Genomic DNA, 16,964 nt, shown 5'->3' on the forward strand with positions numbered 1-16,964 from the left:
ATCTCACCATCTCAACATTATCAATAATCCACTCAGGTCCACACATGTTCTGTGTTAGTATGTGGAGATGTGAGCTGCTGGTTACGTCACAATATCACTCTGTAGCACCATAATCTCACTCGTTCATGCTTCTCCTCCCCAGCTAATGGTAGCATCAGTGGCTAATCTCTCATCTAAAGGTGCACTGCTGCCATCTTCAGGGCACAGTTGGTCACTACATCATCCCACAGCTTAGATATTGATGAGGGACTTCCGGCAGAGTGTTTTCTAGTAATCCCCGTGAAAAAAACGCAAATGACGAGTTATCTTGCCAATGGCACTGAGCGTTTGGATTTGAAATGATGAGTTATCTCGTCAATGGCATTGAGTGAGTTAATATCATCTCATATCATATTTGCAAATATTACATGATTGCAAAATAAGTAAACATTGGACTTGCCTGTCTTTATATCTCGGATCAACCAATGTTGCGATGTAGTAGAGGGATTCCATTTCAACATTAGAGAAGCGTCTGTTGACTGCCTCCAAAAGCATGCTTTTCACATTTTTTATTCCTTGATCACTGCAGTCCGCTCGGGCAAAGAACACGCTTCAACAATGGGATTTCAGGAATCACATCAGCACATGTTGTAGTTTTATACTCACTACTTTTGTAAGCTCCTCAAATTGAGAAAGAACTAACAGTTTTTTCCACGAATAGCCACTGATTATCAGTGTTCTGACACATACACATCTGAGACAACATTTTTGCTCTCGTAGACTGTAACATATAAAGTGTCATGTTCTATCTAACCTGGATATCCTGCTGCTGTCGCTTGGTAGGAATTTTAAGATCAACTTGGATGTCTTCAAGACGTGAATAGGCCTGGGGGGATTGCTGGAAGTGACCAACAATCTTCCTAGCATTAGCAAGTGTGTTGCTTACCCTGTGCTGGGAAAGTAAACCCTCGTGCACTATGAGGTGAAGTGTGTGAGCCATGCAGCCCATTTCTTCCATGGCTTTTCTCATATTGCTTGCATTATCTCGTAAAATTACATGGACCCGTTGTTTTTCTATTTTTCAGGCATTCAACATTTGTTCAATGGCTTCTTTTACATGTTGGGCTGTGTGAGAGCTGCGAAACTTGGCATACAGTATAGCGTTCACCAGTTTGAACGAGGGGTCTATCCAATGTGCAGTCAGGCTCAGAAGCGACATGGGACAAACCCCGGAGCTCCATATGTCCGTTGTGAAAGAAATGGCGGTTGCATTTTCCAAAAGAGTCCCTAAATGTTTGCAAATTTTTTCGGAAAGCATATATTGGCATATATTGATGGGAAGGGACTTCATACCTCGGTTCTAAAGACTCAATCAAATGACAAAAGCCAATGTTTTCCACAACAGAAATGGGTTGGTCATTTACTGCGATCTGTAATCCTCTCTGTTATTTTTTTGTATTTTTTGCCATGTCGAGGTAGCTTGTCTCTTTGTTGAAAAGCCTCCACCAGCGTCTGTTGTTTTGACTTCGCTGTGGTGGTGTATTTGTCATATTCGCTCCAGTGGTACTGTTCCAAGTGATGGATCAATTTGGAAGTATTAAACTTCGCCCTGCATGTACCACCTTGTGCAACATCTACATTACAAATCCTACAAGTTGCTCTAGCGCTTTCAGCATTTCCAAGCAGAAAGTACTCCACACTGCAGACATGTTGCCATTGCTTGTTACGTCACAACTTATGGCGCCGCTGCCGTAAAGATGTTGCAAAGCGGAACCAGGAAACTGCATCCGCCTGATTTGGTGACCAAATCCGATCCACGCCGATCTTAAAATAAATTCCTGGATCGGCGGCCTATTCCAATCTTGATATCGGAATGGGACATCAGTACAATAAATAAATCTCAACAGAAATTTCTATAAAATGAAAAAAAGTCAATTTCAATATAATACTACTTTTTGCTGTCAACGGAGACGGAAACTTTCTCTCTGCTCACTCCCTGCCCTTATCTGCCCCTGCTGCTGCTTGCTTTTTCTTGTGCTGTCTTTTTGTCAGAATCTAATAGGAGCCTCTTTCTACATCTTTATCCGAAACCGAAATTATGGAATTGATCAGCTGGTCTCTCAATGCAATCGACCAAATTTTTCTTACATAAAGAACAGGCAGAGGTGAGCCTGCCTGTCCAGACAGAACGTTTGCGGCAGGATACAGGTTGGACTTTTGGGATAAGTGGAGGATCGTGTGTATGTCTATCCTTTCTGTTGAGGACGTGGAAGGCATCTACATTATTGGAATTATGATAGCAGGTATGCTGCTGATTAGAGCTGGGTGGTATGACCAAAAATACATATCACGGTATTTTTCAAAATTCTTACCGGTTTCACGGTATATGACGGTATTATTTTTAATCAGGTGTTCACAGCATTTTCTACTTCTTGAGAGAGGAATTACTGCAGTAAATTGGCTAGGATGGTCTATTTTACTGTCATGATGAGTGAATATTGTAGAATAACCTCACACTAACTTCCGGCAGCTGAGCTGACAGCAGTAAAAGAGCAGAGCGGAGCTCACAGTGGAATTTATTTACTAAACATGAACTTTTTCTTCTGAGAAATGATACCATACTTCAACATCAAACTCTATCATTTACCATCTGGCTCTGAGGTAATCATCTACTGCTTTTTTATTTGCTGGCTCAACTGGAAAGCTAAATAGCAAGCTAGCTAGCTACAAGTAATAAGCTAACTAGCAGAAGAATGGCTCTTCCCACAACAGAATACAGCAGTCTTCTCCAAAAAATGACTGAACTGGAAACTACAGTGCGAGGAATACAAGTAAACATTGAGGTTAATGGACACTGTGGATATGATAATGATACGACTGTGCAGCTGTTTCAAAACAGTGGATAAAGCTAACTTGCTACCAGCCCGTGCTAACAAAGCTATCAGACCTAGGGAGGATCCTGTTCCCGTTGATAAGCCAACAGGTGCGAGTCCTCCCTGGAATACTCTGGGAGCTAAGCCTAAGAAAAAGTCATATCCACTTCAAAGGCTAACGGGCCGAGCAAAGCGCCCTGATATCAATAATGAGACGGACTGGCCTGCACTGGCTTCACAGACTGTAGCCTCAACATCAACAGTATCACCAAGTCACGAACCCAGTTTCATGTAGAACTGGGTAATCGATATGCCTTACTGCTGAATGACCTAGGATCTTGCTCTAATGAGGTCAGCACACAACCTTCTGGAACTGCGAAGACTGAAAGTGCTTCAGAAAAACAAAAGCGACATGGTAGGCCAAAGCAACAACCTCACACACTGATAGTGGGAGACGTTTCTGTTAAAGATGCTCAGAAGATGTTTAGCAGCAACGTGAAAGTGATCTGCTTACCTAGTGACACAGTATCAGACCTGACTGACAAAATCTTGCATATTGTTGCACATTACCCACATTTGAAAAATGTTGTGATTCATTTTGGATTAAATGATTTAGCCAAGGAGGAGTCTGAGGTGTTAAAGCGGGATTTCACCCATCTGCTAAAAACTGTGAGCTGTTTGCGGCCTAAAGTGTTTATCAGTGGCTTGATACCTCCAGTTCGCAAAGGAGATCTGAAATTCTCAAGGATTTACTCTTGGAATAATTTTTTGTTTTCGGCTTGTGCTGCCCTTTCACTAAATTTTATAGAAAATTTTCCTATTTTTTGGGAATGCCGTCATCTTTTTAGAGCAGATGGACTGTGTCTAAACAAGGCTGGAGTAAAACTCTTCACATCAAACTTATTTTACTTCACCAGTCACACTGCTAGCAGTCCTGATAAAGGCAGCGGACAACATGTACCATCAGAGAACAAAACAACAAGGAAAGATCATGGAGTCGATGAGCTTCCAGCAAGAAATCAAAATCGCCAAAATGAAGAGGTCAACCCAACCCCCACATCTCAGGACCCACCTGCTTCGCCCCAAAATTCACCTACTTCCACCTCATCCAGCTTCTCTCCTACCCCTGCCTCTTGGATTTAACTGCCCAGATGAATGAGCTGGTTCTGGCTGGCACAAGACTGACACCCCACCCTTTACCCCACCATGGTCCCATCTTATCTCCTCTAAAGAACCAATCTGCACCACCCATCCCTCCTCGACGATACCAGGGCCAGGATCACTCTTCTCCTCAGGCCAGCTGTGTTCATCTTAGAGTGACACAGGTCTGATGTGTGCTGGGTCCAAATTGCAACAGCTCTATTTTTAGGAACAACCAGAAAAAGTCAGGGCCTTATGGAGATAATGCAGCTTCTTTAATTCCTGTGGTGACAGGTAACACAGGTAAAATTGTGAAATTAAAGAAAAGCAAAAAGCTTAATAGAGAGAAAAATTTGACTCCTATAACACGTCATCCAAAAAGTCCACCAGTGTCTCCAATAAAGTCTTTAAAATTAGCTCTTCTTAACGTTAGATCTCTTGTTAACAAATCACTGCTAATTAATTATATTATTTAGACACATCACTTGGACTTTTTATTTCTTAATGAAACGTGGTTGAATGATGGTATCAGTGATATTATTCTCAATGAAAGTGCACCACAAGACTTTATTTATTTCAATAAGTGTCATACTTGCAGGAAAGGTGGTGGAGTTGCTGCCATTTTTAAATCAATATTTCAGTGCAAAGAAAGAACATTTGGTGATTTTATCTCCTTTGAATATATGTCGTTCTTACTGAAGGGTGATTCAAGAGTTCTGTTTTTAGTCATTTATAGAACCCCAAAATATTCTGGAGAATTCATGGATGAGTCTGCTGAACTGTTGTCAGTTGTATGCACTGAATACAACTTTTTAATAATAACAGGTGACTTAAATATTCATGGAGACAAAAACATGGACAAAACTGCCAAAGAACTGTATGCTTTAATTGACACTTTTGGTCTTACACAACATGTGACTGGTCCGACACACACTCAAGGTCACACTTTGGATCTGGTTATCTCTAAAGGTGTTGATATCTCTGCTGTTGATGTAAGAGACTTAGCTCTATCTGATCATTTCTGTGTCTTTTTTGACCTAGAGACTGTAACATCTGTTCCCCCTACTTCTGTGTGTTCAAAAAAAAGGTACATAAATGGCAACACAAGTGCACAGTTTATGGATGCCATAGCAATAACACCAACATTGAGTGCTGAGACAGTTGATGATCTTTTGGATGAGTTTAATACAAAAGTCTGTAATGTCATAGATGTGGTGGCTCCAATCAAAACTAAGAGAAAACCAAACACACAGAAAACACCTTGGAGGAGTTCTGAGATAATGCTGAATTTGAAATCTGACTGTAGAAGAGCTGAGCGTAAATGGAGATCAACAAAACTCCAAATTCATCTAGAACTATACAAAATAAGTCTGTGAAAATTCAATGATGGCTTGTTCAAAGCAAGGCAGCAATACTTTTCTGAAATTATTGCCAAAAATGTCAACAACTCTCACACGTTGTTTTCTGTAATTGAAAAGCTCACAACCCCCCCAGATCAGATAGCCCCTGAATTACTGTCAGCTGGAAAATGCAAGCTTGATCAGCTTCAACCACTGAGGGATGAGTCAACTACAATGTTAGAGTTTATCACAGTGAACCCAAAAACAATAGAGGAAACTGTTCAGCAGCTGAATCCATCAATGTGTTGCCTTGACACAATACCCTCAAACTTGTTTAAAACTGTTGTAAAGTCAATTGTCACTGATTTGTGTCAGATAATTAACTGCTCATTCCAGTCAGGCACTGTACCAAAATCAGTGAAAGTAGCTGCTGTGAAACCTCTGTTAAAAAAGAGAACACTGGATGCCTCTATACTGGCTAACTATAGACCAATCAGCAACCTTCCATTCATGGCCAAGATCATTGAGAAGGTGGTCTTCAACCAACTGAGTCAATTCTTAACATTCAACAAAATATTTGATAAATTTCAGTCAGGTTTTCGTTCTCATCACAGCACTGAAACTGCTCTGATCAAAGTGATCAATGACATAAGGTTGAACACTGAAAGTATCTGTTCTCATTCTATTGGATCTAAGTGCTGCATTTGACACTGTAGATCATACAATTTTGTTGCACAAACATGGGTTGGACGAAATGGAAAAGTAATGCAATGGTTTAAGTCCTACTTCGAGGAGAGAAGTTATTTTGTAAGCATTGGAAACTTTGAATCTGACAGATTACCAATGTCCTGTGGGGTTCCTCAGGGCTCTGTTCTTGGACCCCTTCTGTTTAGCCTTTATATGCTTCCTTTAGGACAAATTTTACAGAACTCTAAGGTTGATTATCAGAGCTACGCAGATGACACACAACTATATCTATCACTGAACCCAGATGACTATGGGGTGTTGTGTGACTGCTTAGAAAAAGTAAACTGCTGGATGAGTGAAAACTTCCTTCAACTAAACCATGACAAGATGGAGGTGATTGTCTTTGGTAACAAGGAAAAGAGGACTGCTGTCAGCAATTATCTTGAGTCTCGATCTTTAAAAGCTAAAGATCAAGTCAAAAACCTTGGTGTTCTGATTGACTCAGATCTTACATTCAGCAGTCAGATCAAATCTATCACAAAAACAGCTTCTACCACCTAAAGAACATCTCCAGAGTGAAAGGTTTAATGACTCAGAAAGGTCAGGAGAAACTGGTCCATGTTTTTATCTCCAGCAGACTGGACTATTGTAATGGTCTTCTGACAGGAATCCCCCAAAAGAGCATCAAACAGCTACAGCTGGTTCAGAACGCTGCAGCTCTGGTCTTAATCAGAACAAAGAGGTCAGAACACATTCCTCCAGTTTTAAAGTTTTTACACTGGCTCCCAGTCAGCCTCAGAATAGACTTTAAAGGGGACATAACATGGTTTTAAATCCTTCCTTTTTACATATAAATCATACAGTTGTGGTCTATATAAAGCGGAACTGCAATGCTTGGGTCTGAATTCCTCATTATTATAGCTCCACAGGCCCCTTTTCTACCCCTTTTCTGATGTGCTTCTGAGAGCAACTCGTTTTGGTGCGGTCTCTTTAAATGCAAATGAGACACTCCATACCCCGCCCCCTCTTCAGGTGACACTCGGTTCAACTCCACCCTGCTCGGCCATTTTTGTAGTTTGATAGAAGAGATATGGCTATGTAGCGGCGCATAAACTTTTTATTCAGAGGTTATTTACAAAATGTCAACAACGGAAGACTTGTCCATCCAGCCTTACATGTTCGAACCCAGCGAGATGAAAATGAAGATGATGAACCTGCAGAACCCTAACAAGTGAGCTAACACAAGCACCGCGCTAACGCTAGCGCCAAGCTAACATCACGAAATGCATTTTAATAGTCTTTTCGAAGACAAAAACGGCAAAATGAAATGACTAATGAAAACTTTAGACTTAAATTAAATCACGTAGGCCATATCATCAAGGATCTAAAACGAGCACACAGTGCTAACATATGAAGACGGTGCAACTGCTAATGCTAACAAAACAATGACAGGGACGTCTTATCATCACACTTTTTAGCGTTATTTACAGCTTACCGAAGTGCTCTGTTCGTCGTCTCCAAAGATAGAAGGAATTGAACCCTCAATCAGACAAAGTCTTTCGGCAAATCCTTCTTTATACTGGCGGAGGTTGCTGAAGCAGTCATCCTTGAAGTGCTTCGCGCACACAAAAATGACCTTATCCACAGATGTGGGTACATTTCCGTGAAAAATAAAACTCAACCAGGCACTTCAAAAAGGTTCTGATGCTGGGAGACGGTGTAATGAAGCGTGTGGGTTACTACATCCAACAACCGAACATTTTGACTTATCCTCTCGTAACTTCGGCATCCTTGAGCTTGGACTACAAAATAAAAGCGAGAAATAAAAATGGCGGATTGCTCGAAGTGTTGGGCCTGGAGTTGATGTACTAATTTGGCAGTTCCGCTGCAAATACTGTGATGTAATAGTTCAAAAAATGTAATAGAGAATAGAAAAATCAAAACAGATTGAAAAATATGAGCAAAACAGAATATAAAGATATCTACGGAGCACCTGAAGAGACTCATTTGATTTTTTCTGTACTTCTTAGCACTCTAAATATACAACAAAATGCATTCAAGGGCTAAAAAAGTGGATTTAGCATGATATGTCCCCTTTAAAGTTCTGTGTATAAATCTGTGAATGGGTTTGGTCCAGAATACATCAGTGAGATGTTAGTCAAGTATGAACCCAGCAGGGCTCTCAGATCTATGGACACAGGTCAGATAGTGGAGACCAGAGCTCACAGTAAACATGGTGATGCTGCGTTTAGTTGTTATGCTGCAAAAAAGTGGAACAAACTGCATCAGAGCTGAAGTCAGCATCTAATGTGAACATTTTTAAATCAAAGTTAGCGGCACTTTTTTTCTCTACTGCATATGATTGAGAGAGAGATTTTTGGTCATGTTGTTGATGTAATGTGTTTGTTGATGATTTGAATTGATTTTACTGATGATTTTAAATGTTCTTATTAATTTTAAACAATTGAATGTTTTATCATGTAAAGCACAATGAGTTGCCTTGTGTATGAAATGCGCTATACAAATAAATTTGCCTTGCCTTGCCAATAAGAATATAATAATAATTTTATTATTTAATAGTAATATTACAATATACAAAAATAAACAAATACACAAATATACAAAAAAATAACTGAAAATTGTACAAAGTAACACCAAAAATGACAGAAAAATATGGCAAATATACACAAAATGAGTAAAAAAACATACACAAAAAGGAATCCAAAAACACACAGGATTTACAACAAAATTACCCAAAATGACAAAAACACACTAAACAACAAAAACACTATTGACTTATTATTATTATTATTATTATTATTTCATTATAGAATATATTAAGAATAAGTAAATATGAATAGTGATAAAGTTTGTGATCTTGATCTAGCGTTTTTTGCTTTTTCTGTTGTAGCGAGTCCCTTTAGCAAACGTGTCTTGAAGTGACATTTGGCTCGACTTTTCTTTTGCTTTCCCCATGCTACCTGCTGATGTGGAGGGCAACAACTTTAACTTCATACATTCTTGATATTCCACGCTTGTGGCTAAGGTGGTGGAGCAAATTGCTCGTGTTGCCGCCTCTGGCAACAACTTTTGACTGACAACACTTGCATAAAATGATTGTTTGGTCGACGTTATATTTTTTTTAAACCAAAAAGCCTCAAACACAAGTTGTTTTGGCACAAGTTCTACTGTGTCATCATGTTCTACTTGTTCTGTAGCTTAAGAGCTTTCAGTGTCTTTCTTATCTATTTATAGCATAACTAACACCAGAGCGCTACTGTTTACTATCCCCCCATGCAATCTTGAAAAGGGTTTGGTCTGAAACGCGGCATAGCGTAGCATTCTGGACGTTGTGTATTCAAATGCATCGGTATGGCGGTATATTAAAAATTCATATCATAACAAAAATATACACCAGTATTTGGTATGAACCCGTATACCGCCCAGCACTACTGCTGATTGGAGCTGGAAGTTTTCTGATTTATTGCAAAGTCCGGATTATGTTGGCAGCTGTTTTGGGAAGGCTGTCAGTCATTTCTGATGGATTGTGCAAGACTCTTAACACTCAGAAATCATCTAAAAAGCAGCTAAATTATCTAAAAAGCAAGCTGAATGCTTTACCCCAATAGAAAACAATGGGATGTTTACAGGCAGTGGGGCCGTGTGACATCATCAATCACGTGATTTCAAGATGGAGGAACACAGGCTGTAAAACTGTACAGTAGTCCCATTTTAAAAAGTTAATCAAATTAATAAAGTGCATAATAATGTGTTTTGTTCGGCATTGATCTTCTAATAAGTAAATTTCAAAGATTTTATGGCAAACTTGAAAAAACATTGGAGGATCACTTTGAACACCTTATCCTGATGATAGCCAAAAGTTTGCAATATTGGGCCAAAAACAAGCAGCATGATTATTAATGCGTGGAATCACAATAACGTCATGAATCCCTCCTCAGATCACAGTGTCATTGTTATTCCATGGGAGGAGTGTCACAGCCTGGAGAGGTGATGTTCAGCTCGTCAGGGCCCTGGTACGGCCATTTATTATTAAAAAACATTCATGATCATTTTTTTTTTAAATCAGATAAAGACATAGTCTGTGTTGTAAATGTCTCACTAACGTACTATCCATTACAAACTCAATGAGTATATACTGTCTACTATATACTATAAGTATGATATGGATGATGAGTGTTCCCACTGAAGTATACTTCCAAGTTTCCCAAGATGCATTTGGAACCTACAAGGATAAAAACCTGAAGCACATTGAGGCTAAATATCTTTTTTCCAGCAAATGCATTTCATATTTGATCTATTAATCTGTGAGGATGACACTTTGTCTTTATCTGATTTAAAATAAAGATTGTTTGCAGCGGATTTGAATAATGAGTAGAGTTGATGGACTGACCTTGTATTATTTTATTATTTAATGTATTCGCAGCCTGTGCAGAAATGGGAGGATGGAGTGTTTGGCAGAGGAACAAGGTAACTACTGTATGTTCAGACTTTTTTAAGCTGTGATTGAGGTACTTTTCCCTCCAGCTGAAATAAAAAGCTTCATGTCAATGCTGTTAACTTTTTTCATTATCAATTTCCTCTCTTGTGTTTGTGTGTGGGAACATCGCAGAGTCTGACAGCGTAGAGGTCGGCGAGTGTCCCGAGGGGAAAGTGTACCAGAGCTGCAGCGAGCAGAGAGGAGGCGTGGCCTGTGCGCCGACCTGCCGTAACCTGATGTTGAACCTCACCTGCCCACCTAATACTCCGTGCATACCCGGCTGTTTCTGCCCTCCAGGGTAACACAAAGACATCCAACATTGTTCTACTTTTTCACTGGAGTTTTAATCTATTCAACTATTTTAATCCAAATTGCATTAAAGACCACAGTGAGTTCAGTAATAGATGGCCAGAGTTTATTCTGAGGCATGTGAAGAATTTCTCAAATATTTCTCTCCATTCTTAACGGAGAAAATAATTCAGTATCTGGAATCTACAGAAGAGGATTAGGGCCACTGAAGAGATACAAAAAAAACAGAACAAGGTACAATATTTTTTTCTTATTATTAATGTTCTGCGTTTAAAGTCAGAAATATGAGAAAAAAGTCATAATTCTAAGTTTAAAGTCACAATTCTGAGTTTAATTCTGACTTGGACCTTTTGTTTTTTTTTTTTTGTTTTTTTAGTGGCCCTAATCCTCTTCCGTAGAAATCTAATGGAAGAATGTGGAGATGAAAATCTGTCGTCTGACAAAGTTGATTAAAATATATGAAATCTGTGGCTGCTTTAAAACTTATTGAAGTTAATTTATTTTGTGGTTCTTTATTTCTCTGTTTCATGTCCTTAAACCAATGTTCTCTTCTATAAAGGCTGGTTCTTCACCAAGGAAAGTGTTACTATCCAGAAAGCTGTCCCTGTGCCTGGCTCGGACTGGAATATTTACCGGGAGAAAGTGTTGAGACGCCGTGTTACAAATGGTCAGAATGCAAAGCAAATTGTTTTTATTCTCTCTGCATTTCTCATGTATTTTATTTTGTTTTATTTTCTCTCCTGTTATTCCCTCAGTGTGTGTCACCGTGGGTATTTTAACTGCAGTTACTCTCCGTGCCCAGCCGTGTGCACGGTTTACAGTGACAGACACTACCACACGTTTGATGGCTTGGAGTACGACTACCATTCTGACTGTCAGGTCTACTTGCTCAAAGTGAGTGCACCACATCCTAATGGGCATCCATATGTTCACTAATGTTAAATCACTTGTTTTATATGGACTAGAAAAATGATTTAAACAGTTTCTGCTTTGGTACTGAAATTATAATACACTAAGAAAATATATATCAAATATATCAGACCTATTTTTTCCTATTTTTCCCTGTGCACATATGATGGGAAATTAGAAAACGTGGGCAATGCCTGTATGGTTGGGCCCAAAAAACCAGTAATCAGACATGTTTGCGGAACAGAAACATACAGCCCTCTGCCTCATTTTGTGCAGCCCCGAAAACAATGACTCACTCTAAGCACACAAAGTTACAGAAAAATATACAAGATGATTTTTTGGTAAACTTTCTGAACTTTCTCAAACAAATGTGTTTTTGTGAATTCATTTTAAAGACAGCACTAGTACAGAACATTCCAGAGAAGCTGAAACTGAACAGTGCAAAAAGAGTCTCTCCACTACTATCATTTATCCAGTGTGGATTGGAGACACTGTCTGCTCGGACTAGGACCATTGTCCGTGGTAGCTGCTACATGTTTAGCATTGAGGTGATAGCTGCTACATGTTTAGCATTGAGATGCTAGCTGCTACATGTTTAGCATTGATGTGCTAGCTTCTACATGTTTAGCAATGAGGTGCTAGCTGCTACATATTTAGCATTGATGTGCTAGCTCCTACATGTTTAGCATTGATGTGTTAGCTGCTACAAGTTTAGCATTGAGATGCTAGCTGCTACATGTTTAGCATTGATGTGCTAGCTCCTACATGATTAGCATTGATGTGTTAGCTCCGACATGTTTAGCATTGATGTGTTAGCTCCTACATGTTTAGCAGTGAGGTGCTAGTTGCTACATGTTTAGCAGTGAGGTCCTAGCTGCTACATGTTTAGCAGTGAGGTGCTAGCTGAGGCTTGAAGAGCTCCGCTGATCCACAAACTCCTTCTCTAACAATTTGTACATAAATTGGCTTTAGTTTTCCATTCGGCGTTTTTTTATTTAAAGTAAAATGAACGCCCACAAAGCTCAGTAAGGACTTCTCTTCTGGTTCTCCTGTTTTTTGTGTTGTGGTCTGTACATCAGTATTATGGGGTATAACAGGAACTCGTGAAATGAGGAAGGTTCCACGCTGTTTGGAGTGAAAGAAAAAGAAAAAAGTTTAATATGGAGGGGTTTTTTTTAATGTTTTTTTCCTATAATTAATTCATAACAATTAACACAATTATGTCCCAGCACTAATAAAAACATATTGTTATAGGCAATATTGTAATTTTATATATCGCTAAAAGTAGAAAACTCCATATATTGAATCTCATTATATTGCCTAGGCCTAATACCACATCAATAATGTTTTTTTTTTAACCACTGCTTAAAGGCTGGGATGCACTGTGCGATTTTTTCAATCGTTGTACTCAGCTCCAGCTCAAACTGTGCGACTCAGCTGCAGAGCCCAAATGTGCGCAGCTCACGATTCATATTCTCACACTGTACGGACTGACACTTTGACACGATCTGACTGCTCACACTGTACGTTCATACACGACACGTCGGGGTCTTGTCTCCAGAAATGCAACGTACAAATTAGTAGAAGAACAACAACAACTCTGAAGCGTCGCCATTAAAACGGACGAAGAAGAAAAACCCATAAATTTTACAGCGGTCCTGCGCTATTCGCGGATGCGTACCGTAAGCTGGTCCGTAGCACTGCTTCAACTGTGAGATACCCTCACGAGGAGCGACTGGGTTTCAAACACGATTGCTGATCGGGAGCTGGTCGTGGAGGTGTTCATCGCTTCTCGTGACCCCATGTATACTTCACGATGTACGACACGATTTAGCTGAGACTCGCACGATCCCACAAAATAGATGCACAAGTCGAAAATTGGCTCTAAATGGGCTTCAAATCGCACAGTGTATGCCTGCCTTCAGAGAGCAAGGCTTGAACTGGGCCCATTTTTGACATTTACATTTTCCTCTTCATGGTTAAAATTTATCTTCATTAAATCTCTGTTATCATATATTACAAAAAAACAAACTTTTTAATTGAATTCTGTTTGGACTAAAGTTTGATATTTAGAGTATATTATCCAAAAATAAAAACTAGTGAGTATCATTGAGGTGTATTTCTGTTTAATGTTAGAACTCATTTAGATGTGGGTAAGAAGATCTGACCAATTTTTACAATTATCGAGGAGAGAGTAGATTTAAAAGGGTGTGTGTGTGTGTGTGTGTGTGTGTGTGTGTGTGTGTGTGTGTGTGTGTGTGTGTGTGTGTGTGTGCGTGTGTGTGTGTGTGTGTGCAGACATTGTGCAAACCTGTACGGACACAAAGAATCCAGTGTTCCCATCAAAGCCCAGGGCTACCGCGCTCCCAGGGATATAGAATTAGAATCAGAGTCAGACCCAGATGACTTTGGGTCGCTGTGCAGAACTGAGAACTGGGAAGAATGGGGAAGCAGGTCAGAGTCGAGTCCACAGTGCTCTCAGTGCTGCTTCCTGTTCCACGTTCAGAGAATGTGATAAACCCATAGTACGTTAGCGTTAGCGCTGCGATCATTTACAGATGGAGCGAAACATCTCTAAAAACACAATCTTCAAAAAATGTCATATGCTGAGGTGAGATGTGAGTACTCACATTACGGTAATTGAGTGGCTTTTATGTACTTTCTTGAGTGTATTTCTAAATCAGTAATTTTACTTGTACTTACGTACGTTTTAAAAGAATTAAAGTAATTAGTTAAATGTTAATTATTATTTTTTTATTTTAAAATGATCAACAGACATTGTGAAACTACAAAAAATTAGATAACCAGACAACAATCAAATGTATCACATCATAGCCGACCAATCAGACTAAACATGTTTTTCTGTAATTTTTTTGTTCTTGCAGTCATATTGTGCATTTTTTTTTAATATTTCATTGTAAATTTGTCTGAATGTTCTCTTGTTTATTTTGTTGTCTTATCTTGCTGTAATTTTTGTAGGTTTTTGTAGTCGTTTTGTCTATTTGTTTTCCTTTTGTGTATTTTTGTATACTTTTGTTGTCTTTTTTGTACCGCACTAAATCAGCATTGAATGGAGCTTATTTTCTGTTTCAGAGTTCATAAATGTAGCTATACTTAGAGCTTGAGATTCGTTTTATTTTGAATAGAATTAATTGGCGTTATTTTTATTTTATTTTATTTTATTTTTTATTTATTTATTTTTTTTTTATTTTGACAAGCTTTTTACAGTTGTCTGAATAAATGAAACCTTAACATATTATTCAAAAAGAAGACAAAAAGAATGTGCTGGAATCTTCCTTTTTAAGTTTATTTCTTCTTAATTTTTTCTTGCTCTGTGAGGTTGACCGTGTCATTAAAAATCCTAATTTTTAGATTAATGTTGTAAATTCATGATAAAATCAGGCCGATGGCCGCTTTTTGCTTCATTTTTATTGCTGTACTATACATGAACTGCTAGGTGCAGTGTCTCTTCACCATTTGCATTGTGAAGAAGAATTGATCAACAGAAGAAGAACCAACCTAAAGCGTCAAAAGTTTGGGACCATTTCACTGAAAACTTATACCACACACCTGAGATAGAACTAACATCTGCGACATGAAACTAACAGTAGCATGTTCGAATTAAAGCAGTACATGTACATTATATTAAGAATTGTATTTTTTCAAATGAATTTGGGAAAACCGCAAACTCTGCGTATGGTTTATACATGAGATGTTTACTGTATGCAAGGGAACTGTGGCAAGATTTTTTACCAATAGTGAAAGTAGCTTGTAACTTTTACTTTGAGTACTGTTTATTTGAGCTACTATTTACTTGTACTTGCTGATTTTATGTATGACTTACTTATGTGTACTTGAGTACAATTTCAATCAAGTAACAGTACCTTTACTTGAGTAGGATGTATCAGTACTCATTACACTTCTGGTCATATGTTTGTTATTCTTCAGAGTGCAGGAGAAACCGACTTATCCATTGTTGCTGAGAACAAGGACTGCTACGAGAGTGGCATTGTTTGCATGAAAGTCCTGGTCATTCACGTTGGACTCACCAAGATCTACTTCACAGACAACTCTGGCAACCCGGTGTGATTTCCTTCCAATAATACCACTATGTAAACACCTGATGTTCGACGTGTGTTTTCTTCCTGACTGTAGGGTGACCATATTTTGATTATCAAAAAAGCGGACACAGGCCAAATTTGTCATACTCAACGTAATCGACGTTTTCTTGAATCTACCTTGTAACAACAAAATATAATATAGTAGATAAAGAAGTTATTATTGTCCATAAGGTTTAAAAAATAATTTCTCTCTTTATAACAAAGACTTAAAAACAATCTGAAATCAGTGGTGACAAGTCAATCACCTTCATTATGCATTATAAAAATCTGTCCTTTAAAAATCTCATATAAACCTTCTTACAGTAAAATCTCATTGAAACAATGAGAAACATCTCCTCCTTGAAATGATTAAAACTATAACAAAAAAAACCCTCAAATCTTACTGAACATTAAATAATCATTAAATATACACTTGAATAAATGACTGTGACCTTAACTTCTTGTAGGATAAGTTTCTTTGAGCCTCCATGGATGTTTTATCATCCAGAAGGGTTTTCCCGCTGACATTTTTTAATTAAATCCACTGGTATTTGGTCTCTTTGAGCCTCTCTTATCTTTTCTCTGCTGCGTTTGTGACAATGTCATCAAAACAAAGCGGCATCTTTAATGATTCCATGTGAGTAAAATTACAGTAATGAACCATGCTGATATTGGCTGTAAAGAGCAACTCCTTAGCTTTTAGAAACTGGTGGAATCTCTCTGAAGTTTCTCGACCGAAGTTTCAGTCTTTTAAATTGTTACCGAGATGCATTCGGGGTCCCTGCGAAACCCGGACATTTTCATCTAATTATAAAATCCGTCCGGATGGTTGTAAAAAGAGGACATATGGAGGTAAAACCGGACGTATGGTTACCCTACCTAACTGTATGTGTGTTGTTGTTGTGCGTCAGAGTCCGTCCACCGTTGTAGGTCGAGGCTCAGAGTTCGAGCTGTGGCGAGCAGGCTACTACACTGTGGTTCACTTCTCCAACCAGGACCTGACCATTCTCTGGGACCATAAAACCACCGTGCACATCAGAGCTGGACCTCAGTGGAAGGTTGGAGAAACAAACCCATTACACACACACACACACTGATGATGACAGTGATGACAAACTGTGTGTGTTCG

At 38.8% G+C, this 16,964-nt stretch overlaps 1 protein-coding gene across 3 annotated transcripts in view; it reads left to right on the forward strand.

Moving 5' to 3' along the window:
• otogl (otogelin-like) overlaps window positions 1-16,964 on the forward strand; it is a 93,357-nt gene that overhangs the window by 22,936 nt on the left and 53,457 nt on the right. For all 3 annotated transcript variants that reach the window (XM_028450720.1, XM_028450721.1, XM_028450722.1), the window contains exons 21-27: window positions 9,979-10,053; window positions 10,464-10,507; window positions 10,650-10,815; window positions 11,386-11,493; window positions 11,582-11,720; window positions 15,684-15,818; window positions 16,747-16,893. In XM_028450720.1, the coding sequence (XP_028306521.1) occupies window positions 9,979-10,053; window positions 10,464-10,507; window positions 10,650-10,815; window positions 11,386-11,493; window positions 11,582-11,720; window positions 15,684-15,818; window positions 16,747-16,893 (814 nt within the window). The remainder of the gene's footprint in view (window positions 1-9,978; window positions 10,054-10,463; window positions 10,508-10,649; window positions 10,816-11,385; window positions 11,494-11,581; window positions 11,721-15,683; window positions 15,819-16,746; window positions 16,894-16,964) is intronic.

Source organism: Gouania willdenowi, chromosome 6 (assembly GCF_900634775.1).
Source record: "Gouania willdenowi chromosome 6, fGouWil2.1, whole genome shotgun sequence".
NCBI lineage: Eukaryota > Metazoa > Chordata > Actinopteri > Blenniiformes > Gobiesocidae > Gouania > Gouania willdenowi.